Source organism: Protobothrops mucrosquamatus, unplaced genomic scaffold (genome assembly GCF_001527695.2).
Source record: "Protobothrops mucrosquamatus isolate PMUCROS unplaced genomic scaffold, P.Mucros_1.0 scaffold_39, whole genome shotgun sequence".
Taxonomy (NCBI): Eukaryota; Metazoa; Chordata; class Lepidosauria; order Squamata; family Viperidae; genus Protobothrops; species Protobothrops mucrosquamatus.
This window is the reverse complement of record NW_015386115.1, coordinates 159,238-174,237: the sequence shown is the minus strand read 5'-3', so window position 1 is coordinate 174,237 and position 15,000 is coordinate 159,238. Positions and strand designations below refer to the sequence as shown.

Sequence of the window (15,000 nt, the reverse complement as noted above, 5' to 3'; positions counted from 1 at the left end):
GAGAAAAAAGGGAAGGAGAAAGAGCAAGAGAGAAGGGAAAAAAAGAGAAAGAAAGGAAGAAAAAGAGAAAAAAGGGAAGGAGAAAAAAGAGAGAGAGAGAGAAGGAAAAGAGAGAGAAGCCCCGCCTTCCTGCCAAAGGCCCCTCCCCCTCCAAAAGCCCCTCCCCTCCCGCGCGACCTCACCTGCCCCCACGGCTCTTCCTCTCCCTGCGAGAGAAGCGAGGGGGGGGGGCAGGAAGCGGCGCTGACCTGGCGACCCGGAAGCACTGCCCGGCCCTTCCACGCGCCGGCACCTGGCAACCCGCGAGCAAAGGCCGAGCGATCCGGGCGGGCCGAGATGCTGCGCGGGGCGCCCGAGGGCCAGGCCACCGCCGTCGCCAGAGCCTTGTCGGCCGGTAGGTGCCGCCTCCGCCCGCCCGCCGGGCGCTCTCGGGCCGCCGGGAGACGCCCCGGGTGGCCTGGGCTTCGGGGGGCGGGAAGGGGCGGGGGTCTTCCGGGGAGGGGTCCCTGGGGCTGCCCGAGCCTCTCCTCCTGGCCGGGGAAGCTGCTTCCCCGCCTTCCCTCGTGGGGGCTGCCTGCCTGCCTGCCTGCTAGGGAGAGCTGCCCCTGTTGAATCACGGGCCCCGACAGTGGGGTAGCCTTTGGCCGGCCTTGTCTGGAGATGGATAGGAGACCATGAGGAGATCCATTGGGAAGAAGGGGGTGAGCAGCCCCCGCCCCACTGATCTCTATCTGTCTCTGCCTGTCTGTCTCTCTCTATATATATATCTATCTATCTATCTCTATATCCCTATCTCTCTCTCTCTCATCCATTCTTTCTCCCTTATCCATCCTATCTCTCTCTCTAACTTATCCATCATGTATCTATCTATCTATCTATCATATCTATCTCCTATCTATCATCTATCTATCATCTACAGTCTATCTATCTATCTATCTCTGTCTCTCTCATCCATTCTCTCTCTCTCCCTTATCCATCCTATCTCTCTAACTTATCCATCATTATCTATCTATCTATCATATCTATCATCTATCTATCATCTACAGTCTATCTATCTATCTCTGTCTCTCTCTCATCCATTCTCTCTCTCTCCCTTATCCATCCTATCTCTCTAACTTATCCATCATTATCTATCTATCTATTTCCTATCTATCATCTATCTATCATCTACTGTCTCTCTCTCTCATCCTCTCTCTCCCTTATCCATCCTATCTCTCTCTCTCTCTAACTTATCCATCATCTATCTATCATATCTATCTATCTCCTATCTATCATCTACAGTCTGTCTATCTATCTATCTATCTATCTATCTCTGTCTCTCTCATCCATTCTCTCTCTCTCTCCCTTATCCATCCTATCTCTCTCTCTTATCCATCATTATCTATCATCTATCTATCATCTACAGTCTGTCTATCTCTCTCATCCATTCTCTCTCTCCCTTATCCATCCTATCTCTCTCTAACTTATCCATCATTATCTATCTATCTATCTCCTATCTATCTATCTATCTATCTATATCTACAGTCTGTCTATCTCTCTCTATCTCTCTCTCATCCATTCTCTCTCTCTCCCTTATCCATCCTATCTCTCTCTCTCTAACTTATCCATCATCTATCTATCTATCTATCATATCTATCTATCTCGTATCTATCATCTATCTATCATCTACAGTCTGTCTATCTATCTATCTAAAATCTATCTATCTATTTTTATCAGTCTCAATCTGTCAGACATATATATATATCTGACACGCGCACACATCTTTGTTTACTTTATGTTGGCTTTACTCAGTTTTAATTCTCGTTTTATGTGTCCTTTTATTTCAGTCTTGACCCTGGTAACTACATAAACAGTTTTCTTAATAACACTGTGGGAAGTGGTTTGACAATAATTTATTCTTGGGTGCTTTTCAGCTTCTCTCCTTGATTAGAGGAAACATGAAAGGTCTCCCCATTTATTATTTTTATACATAATTCACAGCATTGAACATGCCTTCTTCCCCCTATTTTTCCCACAAGAGCAATCCTATGAGATGGGCTGGGCTGAGAGAGAGAGATTGGCCCAAAGTCTTCCAGCCAGTTTTCATGTCTAAGACGGGACTAGAACTCTCAGTTTCCTGGTGATTGGCCCAAAATCAACCAGTTGGCTTTCATGCCTAAGGCAAGACTAGAACTCTCAGTCGCCTAGTGATTGGCCCAAAGTCACCCAGTCAATTTTCATGCCTAAAGCAGAACTAGAACTCACTGTTTCCCAGTTTCTAACCTGGTGCCTTAACCCCGAGACCAAACTCTTTTAATTGCCGCAGTTCAATGATAGGGCCCCGGAGTGCTCATGAATGAAATTGCTAAATGCTAAGGACATTTGACAGAGATGAGTTCAACGTTTGGCGTGTGTAATAACATGTAGTTTTGTTTGAATGTTTGTATTCACAGCTTCTGTGCTCTGCCAAGTTGAGCCTGTGGGAAGATGGTTTGAGGCCTTCGTGAGGAGGAGAAACATAAATGTTTCTGCCTCTTTCCAAGAATTAGAAGATGAGAAAGAAAGTTCCGAAGAGTCGGGAGATGAAGAATTACAACTCGAAGAATTTCCCATGTTAAAAACTCTGGATCCAAAAGATTGGAAGGTATGTAATAATAGAATTAAGAATGGAATGGAATAGAAAATATGAAATAGAGTAGAGTAGAATTACAGGATAGAATTAGAATAGAATAGAATAGAATAGAATAGAATAGAATAGAATAGAAATAACTTTATTGTCACTTTGAATGTACGCTAATCAGCACACATTAAAATGAAATTTCGTTGCACAATTACGCACGTCCATTGACTTTGCTTGTCTGAAGGTCACAAAAGATAATCACACATGACTCTGGGACACCGCAACCATCATAAATATGAGTCACTTGCCAAGTTGCTTAATTTTGATCACACACCCAGGGAGGTGCCGCAACAGTTGTGTGAAAAATGGTTGTTAAGTCATTTTTTCCAGTGCCACTGTAACTTCAAACAGTCCCTGCACAAACTGTTGTAAGTCTACCTGTTACAAGCAAAAGGCAACAACTTCTGTACTGGCAAGTCAGACAACTAAACAAGGGAGAGACGACCGGGCGAGGGAGGGAGGGAATACAATTTCTTCTTGTTATAGTTTCTGTGGGCAGTTGTGATTAACCTGAGGCTGCCATAAATAGTTATATTTTCTTTTCCTTTCCCAGAATCAGGATCACTATTCAGTTCTTGGTTTGGGACGTTTAAGATACAAGGCCTCTCAGAAACAGATCAAAGCTGCCCGTAAGTTCACCAAGCGTTCGTGGAAATTTGTCAAATAATAAAACTTCTCCTCTGCAAGTTGAATTGTTTTGTCATGTCATAGTCACTCATAGGTTGCAAGGTAAGAGTTGTAGCACTGTCACAAGGGGACACAATTTAACGTCCTGTTGTGATTCCTCGCCAGCCAGTGGACCCGGCACCTGAGTCTGAGGAATCAGAGGAGGAGGAGGAGGGGCCTGGAGTGACATCAGAGTCAGAGGAAGACTCTGAGGAGCTCCAAGACTTACAGTCGGATGAGGAGCTTGGCCCCTCTACTCGCGCTCAGGCTGAGACACAGCTGTGCTGGGAGCCTGAGTTGGACAGCGATGAAGAACAGCTGGGACAAATCCAGGATACATGAGAAGCGAGTAGGAGAGAGGGATGCAATGGGGTGGCTCCAAAGGCAAAGGAGAAGCCATTAGGAAGCCACGCCTGGGCTGAATTATAAAAGGGAAGGTGTGGGAGGTGCTGGTTGCCGAAGGTAGCCGTTCGTGTTGAGGAATTGAGTTTCTGTGGACTGTGTTTGTTTGCCTTGGACATTGACTCAGGTCTGTGAATAATAAAAGGGGACTGGTTTTTTTCCTGCGGTTCGTGCCTGCTTGTTGGAAGAGGGGTTTCTCCTTGTGAGCATAACAAAGACTCACGTAGGCTGGGACACAACACGTCCTTCCTTCAACTATTCTTACCCTCCTCAACAAGATTACACCCATAGTTACCTGAGGTAACGTCCATGAGCCAGCAGATTCTGTTCTTAGCTTAAATGCCCTACAAGGAAGATGTGTAGCTTCCAAATATCAATAAATAAAATAAAAGGGCTGAGAAATAATACCTTTAAAGGCTGGGAAATAATACCTTTAAACCCTGGTATAAGATGGTAACGGAGGAGTCAGAAGAGTTAATGTAACATTAGGGGAAAAAAGCAGTAAAATGTATTTAATAGTGGCTTGAATTTAATCTAAAACGTCTGACATTGAAACTTGTTGCTTACAGTGTGGCCAAAAATAATACAGAAATCATATCCGTGCCTCCAGTGAGTCCAGTTGTAATTTTCATGAGGTGTCTCTCAATCTTTTGGGACCATGTCTTTTCATTTTTGTTCCACACCTAGTTTCTGTCATTCCCAAATTTGGGGCTCTATGGAGTCCAAAATCAAAACTTATTCGTTTAAAAATAAATTTAGTTCCTTGTAGAAGTGATTTATGTCATCTCCATTTGTGACCGATGTACATTTCCAACCACGAGAAAATATAATTTTCTTTAGACCAGGTATTAATAGTATAATTCATCGTTAACAGTAACAATTTGGTTTAATATGTATAGTGACGTTTATTTTATTTCTTAATGACTTTGGTTTTTAGGCTGCTCCGTTTCCAAAACGACGGAGCAGTTTATAATAGAAGGAAGAAACGGGGTTCAAATGAGCGAAGCAAAATTGATTAGTAACAAGAAGTTACAGGTCTTCACTGCTGTTCGAAAGGTTGTTCATACCTTAAACATGTATTTTATTGTGCTGTAATTTGGTTTACGTTAGAAAAATAAATAAGGATACAGTCTGGATCATTCTCCATTGCTTTACTTCTTTTAAAGGCAGCTGTATCCCCACGTATATAGACAATTGTCATTCTGGAGTGTTTCTGCCAAATGCCAGGGCTTCCTCATACTTCCTTGTTTGAAAGATTGTCTGAGATAATGTGTAATGGACTGTACCTTGATTTTATTTTCCTTAATCCGTAGATAAAGCCATGGTTTTGAAGCACCATCCTGACAAACGAAAAGCAGCCGGAGAACAAATTGGGGAAGGTGACAATGATTATTTCACCTGTATCACAAAAGGTAAGAGCGAGCAAGTATAGCACTAAATAATAAATTATCATACTGTCAGGTCGTGCACAATCTTACTGCGCTGAGATAACCCAGGAGTAAACACAGTAAACAGTGGTTTGTATTAAATGGTGGTTTATCTTACACTATCATACACCAGGAAGCATATACATACGTACAGCGGGATCCAACAAACCACAATTACAGCAGGAAACAGAAGAGAGAAAACACATCAGCAGAACCTTCCCTTTATACAAATGCTCTTAAAGAGACACAGACCCTGCTGGCTCTTAAAGAGACGCAGACCCTGCTGAATCATTCCCATCATTACATTACGCCTTACATCTTACATTACATAATCCTTTAAAAGGCCAAAAATATAAAAAAAATTGTTACTTGTCTGAAAGCAACATGAGAAATTTGCTTTCACCCCGCGCTCTGAAACGTGTTTTTTTTTCTGTCCGCTTAATAAGTTAGATCTGTGTGATTTTCACCTTTCAGCCTACGAAACGTTATCGGACCCCACGAAAAGAAGAGCGTTCAACAGCATAGACCCCACTTTTGACAACGCAGTTCCTTCCAAAAGTGAAGCGAAGGAGAACTTCTTTGAGGTTTTTGCTCCCGTGTTCGAAAGAAATGCCAGGTAAGCTTCGTCCCCTATCTGGGTATTATTGTTCTCTTTGCTTTTCAAATGTTTTCAAGCCATCATTGGATTCCCGTGAATGTCTGCTTTAAGAGGGGATGAAAAACAGAACAGTCAAGTTCCTAAGATGGTGTCCACTGACTGGCAGGAAAATATACTTGAGTGTAAACCAATTCACGCTGGCGTATTTGGACGACGCTGAAGCAGTTTCCTGGTGGATACCAAAAACATTGAATAACAGAGTTGGAAGGGACCTTAGAGGCCGTCTAGTCCAACCCCCTGCTCAAGCAGAAAGCCCTCTACCACTTCAGACAAATAGTTGTAACGGTTGAGATTTGCCAGTAGAGATGGTCCCACTTTCAGAACGCTGCTTAGATTGTCCTCTCTGCCTTTTGTCACGGCGGGGACGAGCTACGCCCCAACAATATCTGGATTTCTAAACCTGGACGAGTTCCGTTCCAGAGGTTAAATATGACATTGCTCCTGGAAATTATAATTTGCCATAACTTCTTGGGGCAACTTGACCCGCCAGAGTGGGGTGTGTTACAGGCTCCCTTTCTTAAGGAAGTCCATCTAGTGGGACCAAGAAGGGCCTTCTCGGTGGTGGCTTCCTCCCTGTGGAACATCATCCCTGCGGAGATGAAATTGGCCCCCGTTTTGACGCTCTTTTGAAAGGCCCCCCAAAGACATGATCTTGTCAGCAGGCCTGCTGACCCCCAGAGTGATATGGAGCCCCATCATGTGGTTTGCTTGATTGTTGTCACCAGATGAGTTTTGTATTTTGAATTTTTATGTCTGTAAGCCAGCCAGAGTCACTCTGAGTGAGCTGGGTGGGCCTATATAAATTCTTAATAAATCAAACAATTATACATGGTAACATCGGCACCAAGGTGCTGTCATATTGCAGTTCTGTTTCAACGTTAAGGATTGCTTGCGATAATCACGTTAGACCGTTAATATATATATTTTTTTCTGAATTTAAAATCCCCCTAAAATGAAAAATGCAGATGTTTAGATGCGTAGAGGCGGTTCCTGCAAAAGAATGCTTGTTTATTTGTTTGCCAATTTTCCACAGATGGTCAAATAAAAAAAGTGTTCCTAAGCTCGGGGATATGAACTCATCTTTTGATGAGGTGGATGCTTTTTACTCTTTCTGGTAAGTGGACTAATTCTGCCTCTTTTTCTATCAAGATCATACAGATAAAACCTGTCAGAAAACAGAAGAATTTGGTGAAGTGGCAGGGTTGAAAAATAAACAGAAAAGACTAAAGTGCTAACTAAAAAACTTAAAAGAAAAACAAAAAAACCAACTAGCCAAAAAAACCCCTTCAAATAGTCAAAAAAAAGTTAAATATTTAGGAAATTTATTTAATTTTGCCTCTTTCTATCAGGATCATAACAGATAAAACCTGTAGGAAAAGTAAATTGGGAATGAATAGAAGTCAATCTATATAAACGTGGGAGAAAAAATTGTGATCTTTGGCTTTTTTTTTTTTAATTCACCTGTTTCGTTTCTGGTTGTTTTTTTTTCCATCTTCCTTAAAATAAACTAGCATAATTGTAACTAACTGAGTTTCAGGCACCAGAGCATCCACGTTTCCCAATCTCAGCAACCTGAAGATGTGTGGGCTTCAATTCCCAGAATTCCACAGTCAGCATGCTGGTTGGAAAAGTCTGGAAGTTGAAGTCCACACATCTTTTAAGTAGCAGAGGTTGAAAAAATCTGGTCTGCTATATAGGTGTGCTATTAAGTTTTGGACTTGGGAAACAGGCTTTTATTTTTACTCACCCATGGATGTACATAAATAGTCAAAACCTGCCCCCTGTCATGCTGTATTTTGCTATGCAAAATACATGTTAAAAGGACAAAAAATGTATGTGTGAGGGTATAGAATATTACTCTGCCTATTTTACGATTCTTGTGATTTTCGCCGGATATGGTGTTTCCACGTAGCAGGACTCAAAAGAATAAAATTGATATTTCATTCGTGCTTTCTGATCTGGTGGGAATTCGCATATTAATAACAACATGGACTATTAAAAAGGCATTTAAATGATACGAAGGAGCTGTTATTTTTTCCCCAGTTGTTTTATTGATTTTTTTCTCTCTCGATGTTAACTGCGATAGGTACAACTTTGACTCTTGGCGAGAATTTTCTTACCTGGATGAAGAAGAAAAAGAGAAAGCAGAATGGTGTGTAAAATGAAAGGGTGTTTCAAAAAAGAAAGGATTAATATATTGAAAAGATAACTTCACACATTATGCTGGGTGTCCCTATTTAGAGAGTCCCGTACTTGACTGCTCAGAAATAAATCCCTTTTAATTCAACGGAAAATATTTATGTATACATAGCTGGGGAAAGGATTGGAGCCTTACTTGGGAATATGTCTGGATTCATAGAACTTAAATAATGAACTTGTGTTGTTGCAGATTACTCTGCGGTGCATTATTGTTGCTTTGTTCTTATTATTAGTGCTTTTGAGTCAGTTCTGACTCTTGGCGACTACGTGAATAATCGTGCATTATTTGACACACTATTGGCTTACCATGTCTTCTTCCATACGTTTAGCCTCATCTTAGAATAACAGAATAAAAGAGTTGGAAGGGACCTTGGAGGTCTTCTAGTCCAGCCCCCTGGTCAAGTAGGAGACCCTATACCATTCCAGACAATTGGCTGTCCAGCCTCTTTTTAGAAACCTCCAGTGATGGAGCGTCCACGACTTCCGGAGGCAATTTCTGTTCCACTGATTAGATAGGGACCCACCTAGGTGATCTTGGGCCCATTATACCCAAAGGCTGTTTTTTTTTTAACCAGAAAGTAAATACTGGTTTCCGGCAAAAACCATCGCACATTGCAGTCACATGACAAGATGCTGCAAAAGATCATTTTGAGCTGGTTCCCAAGCGCGCCCCCCCCCAAATACGATCACATGACCACAGTCAAGATTGGCAGTCAAAACTTTGAAATTGAGCCATAAGTAACTCTGCGGAGTTCGACTGTCACTTCAAATGCTCACTCAGCGTAAGCTGAGCTGTAAGCAAGGACCCATCGCGACCCCATGGACAACGTTCCTCCAGGCCTTCCTGTCCTCTGCCATCTTCTGGAGTCCATTGAAGCTCATGCCTCCTGCTTCAGGGACTCCATCCAGCCCCCTTCTTCTCTTGCCCTCCATCTTTCCCAGCATCAGGCTCTTCTCCAGGGAGTCCTTCCTTCTCATTAGGTGGCCAAAGTACTTGAGTTTCAACTTCAGAGTCTGGCCTTCTAAAGAGCAGTCGGGGTTGATCTCCTCCAGGACTGACCGGTTGGATCCGCCTTGCAGTCCAGGGGACTCGCAGGAGTCTTCTCCAGCACCAGAGTCCAAAGGCCTCCATTCTTTGGCGCTCAGCCTTTCTTACGGTCCAACTTTCACAGCCATACATTGCCACTGGGAAAACCATGGCCTTGACTGTACGCACTTTTGTTGGCAGGGTGATGTCTCTGCTTTTTAGTATGCTATCTAGATTTGCCATAGCTTTCCTCCCTTCTATATATAGAAGAATAGGTGCTGACTATTCTGAACTTTGTAAATAAAAAACCCCCACGCAAAACTAGCCGGTTTAAATACCATTGAATAAAATGGCCTACTAGGAGCATTTAAGGACCGTGGCTTATTTTGCAAACGTATCTAATCTAAAGCAAACTTACTCTCTCTCTCGTCTTTCCCGGCAGTCGCGATGAGAGAAGATGGATTGAAAAGCAAAACAGAGCAGGTAGATCGTTAAGGAAAAAAGAAGAGATGAATAGAATGAGGACATTAGTTGGTAAGTCTGAACCCAACGTTCTCACTGTTCAATACCATAACGTCTGATTGTTCAATAACGTCTGATTGTTCAATACCATCTTTTTGGCTGAGCCCTGTGGACGTTTTTTTTTTTTCTTTCTGCTCCAAGATAACGCCTATAGTTGCGATCCCAGAATAAAAAAGTTCAAAGAGGAAGAAAGGGCAAAGAAAGAAGCCGAAAAGAAAGCAAAGGTAGAAGCAAAACGAAAAGAACAAGAGGAAAGAGAAAGGGTAAGTTCTTTGTATGAGAAAAAAAGAGACTTAAAAGACTTAAATACATTCTTACTTAACCAGTGAAAATGCTTTGAATATTGTGGAGAAAACAAATTTAAATAAGACCGAAATGGTCTAGGGTTTCCTGCCTGAGCAGGGGGTTGGACTAGAAGACCTCCAAAGTCCCTTCCAATTCTTCTTCTTCTTCTTCTTCTTCTTCTTCTTCTTCTTCTTCTTCTTCTTCTTCTTCTTCTTCTTCTTCTTCTTCTTCTTCTTCTTCTTCTTCTTCTTCTTCTTCTTCTTCTTCTTCTTCTTCTTCTTCTTCTTCTTCTTCTTCTTCTTCTTCTTCTTCTTCTTCTTCTTCTTCTTCTTCTTCTTCTTCTTCTTCNTCTTCTTCTCCTCCTCCTCCTCCTCCTCCTCCTCCTCCTTCTTCTTCTTCTTCTTCTTCTTCTCCTTCTTCTCCATCTCCTTCTCCTCCTCCTCCTCTTCTTCTCTTCTTCTTCTGCTTCTCCTTCTCCTCCTCCTCCTCTTCTTCTTCTTTCTTCTTCTTTCTTCTTCTGCGTCTGCTTCTTCTTCTCCTCCTCCTCCTTCTTCCTCTTCTTCTTTCTTCTTTCTTCTTCTGCTTCTTTTGCATCTGCTTCTCCTCCTTCTCCTCCTCTTCTCCTTCTCCTCCTCCTCCTCCTTCATATTATTATTATTATTATTATTTCATTCATTCACTCAGTCATTCCTTCATTCTTACTAGAAAGGGAGGAGAATCCAGCATTTTCAGACCTCATACTGGTTTTATTCCCCCCCTGAGTCGCGACTTTAACTCGGTCCGGAGAAGGTGTGACCCCCAATGTTTTCCTTTTGTCTCAGCAAAGGCAGGCCGAGCTAGAAACGGCACGACTGGCCAAGGAGAAGGAGGAGGAAGAGACGAGGCAGCAGACTTTGCTGATGAAGAAAGAGAAGGATATCCAGAAGAAAGCGATCAAAAAGGAACGGCAGAAGCTGCGCACAACTTGCAAGGTACACGGCTGCTGCTGCTCCTGCTGTTGTCCAACCTGTTGTTGTTTTTTTTCCAGCCAGGTGTTCCGAGCCCAACATCCAGCATCTTCAAATACCGTGTATCATTGTTAAAACCTGGGGGAAACGACAGGCAACATTTTTGTAGTTCTCACTTCTCAGAATTGGTTTTTCTCTAGCGCAGGGCTTTTCAACCAGGGGTACGGGTACCACCTGTGGTACATTGGCACCTGGCAGGTGGTACGCGACCATCCTAGAAAAGGGGTAGCAGGGGAGGGGAATGAGCTGAACTGGTGGCAGCACCACACAAGCCTTCAGCGAGAGATGGCTGGAGCTGCAGGGCTGTCAGGGCTCATCGGAAGCGCCAGGATCAGCGCCAGGATCCAGTGGAGCTCAGCGCTGGTCCTGGCGCTTCTGCTGAGCCCAGAAGAAGCGCCGATCAGCTGGAATGTTGCAGCCTCTCCAGGGTCTTGTGATTTACATTCAGATGCTTGGCAACTGATTCATATTTATGACGGTCACAGTGTCCCAGGGTCATGTGAAGGGACCAAAACCTGCTGCAACCACCCAGCAGACGGGGGGGAATAAAAACCAAACACACCCCACCCCACCCCCGCCGCCAATCCTCAACAGAAATGCTCACAACAATGAAAACCTCGGACAGGAGGAAGAGCGCTGCCGGGCGGGCAGGCAGGTGTCTTGCTCGGCTGTGCCTTGAGGGGGGGCACTTTTTTCAGTGCCATTGTTAACTTCGAACAGTCACTAAGCGAACTGTTGTAAGTCGAGGACTACCTGTACTTTATCACTTTTTTCCTTTTTTTTTTCCTTTGGTCATCAAGTTTTTGACACCTTGCTAGGCGACTGGTGGTACTCGGATATTGCCATATCCTAAAAGTGGTACAATGGGTGAAAAAGTTGAAACGCCCTGGACTAGATAAGCCACTTGACGGGCTTCATCCCACTCAGAGGTCCCCAGGCTCGGTGGGAAAGGGAGGGGCAGACACCTTTAGGCGCGCATGCGCACAGGCCCAAGTGCAGCTGCGCCCGCGTACGCATGAACGGGGCTGCTAGCATGCTCGCTCCATAAATGGGGCTGCTAGCGCCGGCGCAAGGGGGTTGAGCGCGCATGCACGCACACACTAACCAGCCATTTACACAGTTCAGTGGCCAAGAGGCCACAGCCCGGTAGGTTGGGGACCTCTGTTCTAAGTGACTTCGGGCGGCTTACAAAGATAAAAAAAAATCATATAGAAAGAATAAAAAGTGATAACGCCCATCCTTCTGCTGACAACCCTCAATCAGATAAGCCCCTTGATGGGCTTCATCCCACTGAGAGGTCCACAGGGGGTTGGGCTAGAAGATCTCCAGGGTCCCTCCCCACTGTTATTCTGTTGATCAGTTGGACGGCTTGCCTCCAGAAGTGGTGGGTGCTCCATCACTGGAGCTCTTCAAGAAGAGACTGGACAGCAACAAAGCGTAAAACATGGGATAGATATTGAGCTCTTGAAAATGTTTATTGATTAACTTTTACGATTAATGGAATTTATATGCAGTGATATATTAATGAATGAATTTGTTTTAGAAATGTACTAATTTGAATATATTATCCTAAATAGAGAGAGAGAGTGTGTTAGTCTAAGTCTAAACATCTGAAAAATGATTAAAATGTAAAATAGGATTTTATGGGATAGATAATGAGTTGTTGAAAAAAAATTTTTATTCACTAACGGAATTTATGTGTATGAATTTGTTTTATAGAAATATATTAATTTGATTATAATATCCTAAATAGATAGAGAGGGGAATTTTAAGGAAAATTTTAAGGAATATTGTCTGAGCTGTATATTTATAATGTTCTTGTTTTTCATTGATAACCCTATCCCCACGTTGGTTCTTAAGCCTTGCTGGTGTCAAATGGAAAACTAATAAAAATTATATTTAAAAAAAAAGAAGAAGAAGAAGAGGAGCCTGGACAGCCATTGGTCCAGAAAAGTATAGAGCTGCCTGCTTGAGCAGGGGGTGGACTAGAAGACCTCCAAGGTCCCTCCCAACTTGATATTCTAACTCAAAATACTTCCTGAACGTTTGAAGCTCATCTTAATGTCAAGTGTTGTAGCAGGCTCAGTCCAACACGTCGTATGTCAGTTGCGTGTCGGTTTTTTTGCCCCCCTTGAAATCTGAAAATAAAGCATGTGGCGGTCCATTTTCAGAACTGGAACTACTTTTCCGACAACGAGTCGGAAAGCGTCAAGATGATGGAAGAAGTAGAGAAACTTTGCGACCGTCTGGAGCTGGCAAGGTAGGCAATCCTGACCTCCGCTCTGTGTTTGTTGACCTTCCCGCTTTCTGCCAGATCTGAAATGTCCTTCAATGATTTGTTTCTAGCATGCAGTGCTTGAATGAAGCACTTACCTCCACAACCAAGGACGAAGGGAAGGCGGCGGTATTAAAACAGGTAAATATTAACATTTTGTCGTGTAAAAAACAACAACAACCCGGCGGAGCAGGGCGAAACATAGGGAAAAGACGCAACTTCCTGGCTAAAAATTGGAAGACGAGCCGCCGGGGGGGGGCGCGGCGACCGTCATAAATACGAGTCCGTTGCCCAGCGTCTGAATTTTGATCTCGTGCCCGTGAGCTATTGCAGCGGTCGGAAGTCCCTCTTTTTTCCCAGTGCCGTCGTAACTTTGAACGGTCACTAAATGAACTGTCGTAAGATGCCTTCTGATTTGGTGGACAGGGGTATCCAAGACTACGTCCTTCACCAACAGTGGGCGGGCTATTTTCCATTGCTCCCCCATATGAGCTCCTGGAATTAATTCAGACATCAAGACATTCTCAACAATTCTTCGGCGCGTAGACAAAGGCACATTTTTACGCCTCTTTCTGCAGAAATGGAAAAGGGGGTCCCCAAAAGAGAGCAGGCCCCCAAAAGCTGCCGAGCAAAAGAAAAGATTTAAGCCCTCCACAAAACAAGCGAATGCCAGCGTGGTCTCCTCTAAAAGTTTCTAAATGTTGTGTTGATTTGGGGAATTTTTTAATTTTTTTTTTTACCTCGCGGGTCCAATAAAATCCCTTGACTTCTGTCTGTCTGTTTATGTCGGCTTCTTCTCCCACCAAATAAATTGGGAGGCTCAGGATAGCTCTGGGGTTGGTCGGAGAAAAGTACTTTTTTTGGTTTTTGGTAGTCCGGTTGAGAGGTGTGTTTGTTTATGTTCATGTAGATAGAACAAGTAAATGAACAGGTAAGGAGAGAAAAGGAAGAAGCAGAAGCTCAAATGCGACAAGCCACAAAGAGCTCGGACAAGTCCACAACTGGAAGCATTGGGGGCAGCAAGAACTGGTCTGAAGATGACCTCCAGTTGCTAATTAAAGCCGTCAATCTCTTTCCTGCCGGGACAAACTCAAGGTAAGCCTATATTTATTGTTTGAGCATCTTCTGGTTGTTAGTTGCGAAGTAGTGTCTGACCCATGGACAACGTTCCTCCAGACCTTCCTGTCCTCCGCCATCTTCTGGAGTCCATTGAAGCTCCCGCCTCCTGCTTCAGTGACTCCCTCCAGTCACCTCCTTCTCTGTCGTCCCCTTCTTCTCTTGCCCTCCATCTTTCCCAGCATCAGGCTCTTCTCCAGGGAGTCCTTCCTTCTCATTAGGTGGCCAAAGGACTTGAGTTTCAACTTCAGGATCTGGCCTTCTCAAGAGCAGTCAGGGTTGATCTCCTCTAGGACTGACCGGTTGGATCACCTTGCAGTCCAGGGGACTCGCAGGAGTCTTCTCCAGCACCAGAGTTCAAAGGCCTCCATTCTTTGGCGCTCAGCCTTTCTTACGGTCCAACTTTCACAGCCGTACGTTGCAACTGGGAAAACCATGGCCTTGAAAGGTTTCCAGACTGCCAATTCTCAGCAAGCTTCTGTAGAACTGGCGACCGTTTCGTTTCTCTAACTAACCCATGAGAAAACAACACCTCCACACAGAGAGACACACACACCTCACACTTATTCCAATGGCAAGATGAAAACAGAGGGGCACATAGCTGCCAAATTCTCACTCTTGACAGCCTAGAGCAAACATTTGGTTTACTCAACGGCTCCTATTTTCACTTAATGACCGCTGCGAAAGTTGTAATACTATATCTGTCACATTGGTGACCTGTTTTGCGACCCTCACGAGTTAACCATGAACGGACGGG

The 15,000-nt window shown here is 43.8% G+C and overlaps 1 protein-coding gene across 1 annotated transcript in view; it reads left to right on the top strand.

Moving 5' to 3' along the window:
* The first annotated feature begins 336 nt into the window (after positions 1–336).
* Positions 337–15,000, top strand: part of DNAJC2 (DnaJ heat shock protein family (Hsp40) member C2) — a 19,743-nt gene continuing 5,079 nt past the window's right edge. Inside the window, exons 1-13 of the mRNA XM_015810677.1 lie at positions 337–394; positions 2,433–2,623; positions 3,213–3,288; positions 5,041–5,139; positions 5,629–5,770; positions 6,846–6,926; positions 7,899–7,964; positions 9,481–9,572; positions 9,702–9,823; positions 10,667–10,816; positions 13,024–13,112; positions 13,199–13,268; positions 14,038–14,222. Of these exons, the coding sequence (XP_015666163.1) occupies positions 337–394; positions 2,433–2,623; positions 3,213–3,288; positions 5,041–5,139; positions 5,629–5,770; positions 6,846–6,926; positions 7,899–7,964; positions 9,481–9,572; positions 9,702–9,823; positions 10,667–10,816; positions 13,024–13,112; positions 13,199–13,268; positions 14,038–14,222 (1,421 nt within the window). The remainder of the gene's footprint in view (positions 395–2,432; positions 2,624–3,212; positions 3,289–5,040; positions 5,140–5,628; positions 5,771–6,845; positions 6,927–7,898; positions 7,965–9,480; positions 9,573–9,701; positions 9,824–10,666; positions 10,817–13,023; positions 13,113–13,198; positions 13,269–14,037; positions 14,223–15,000) is intronic.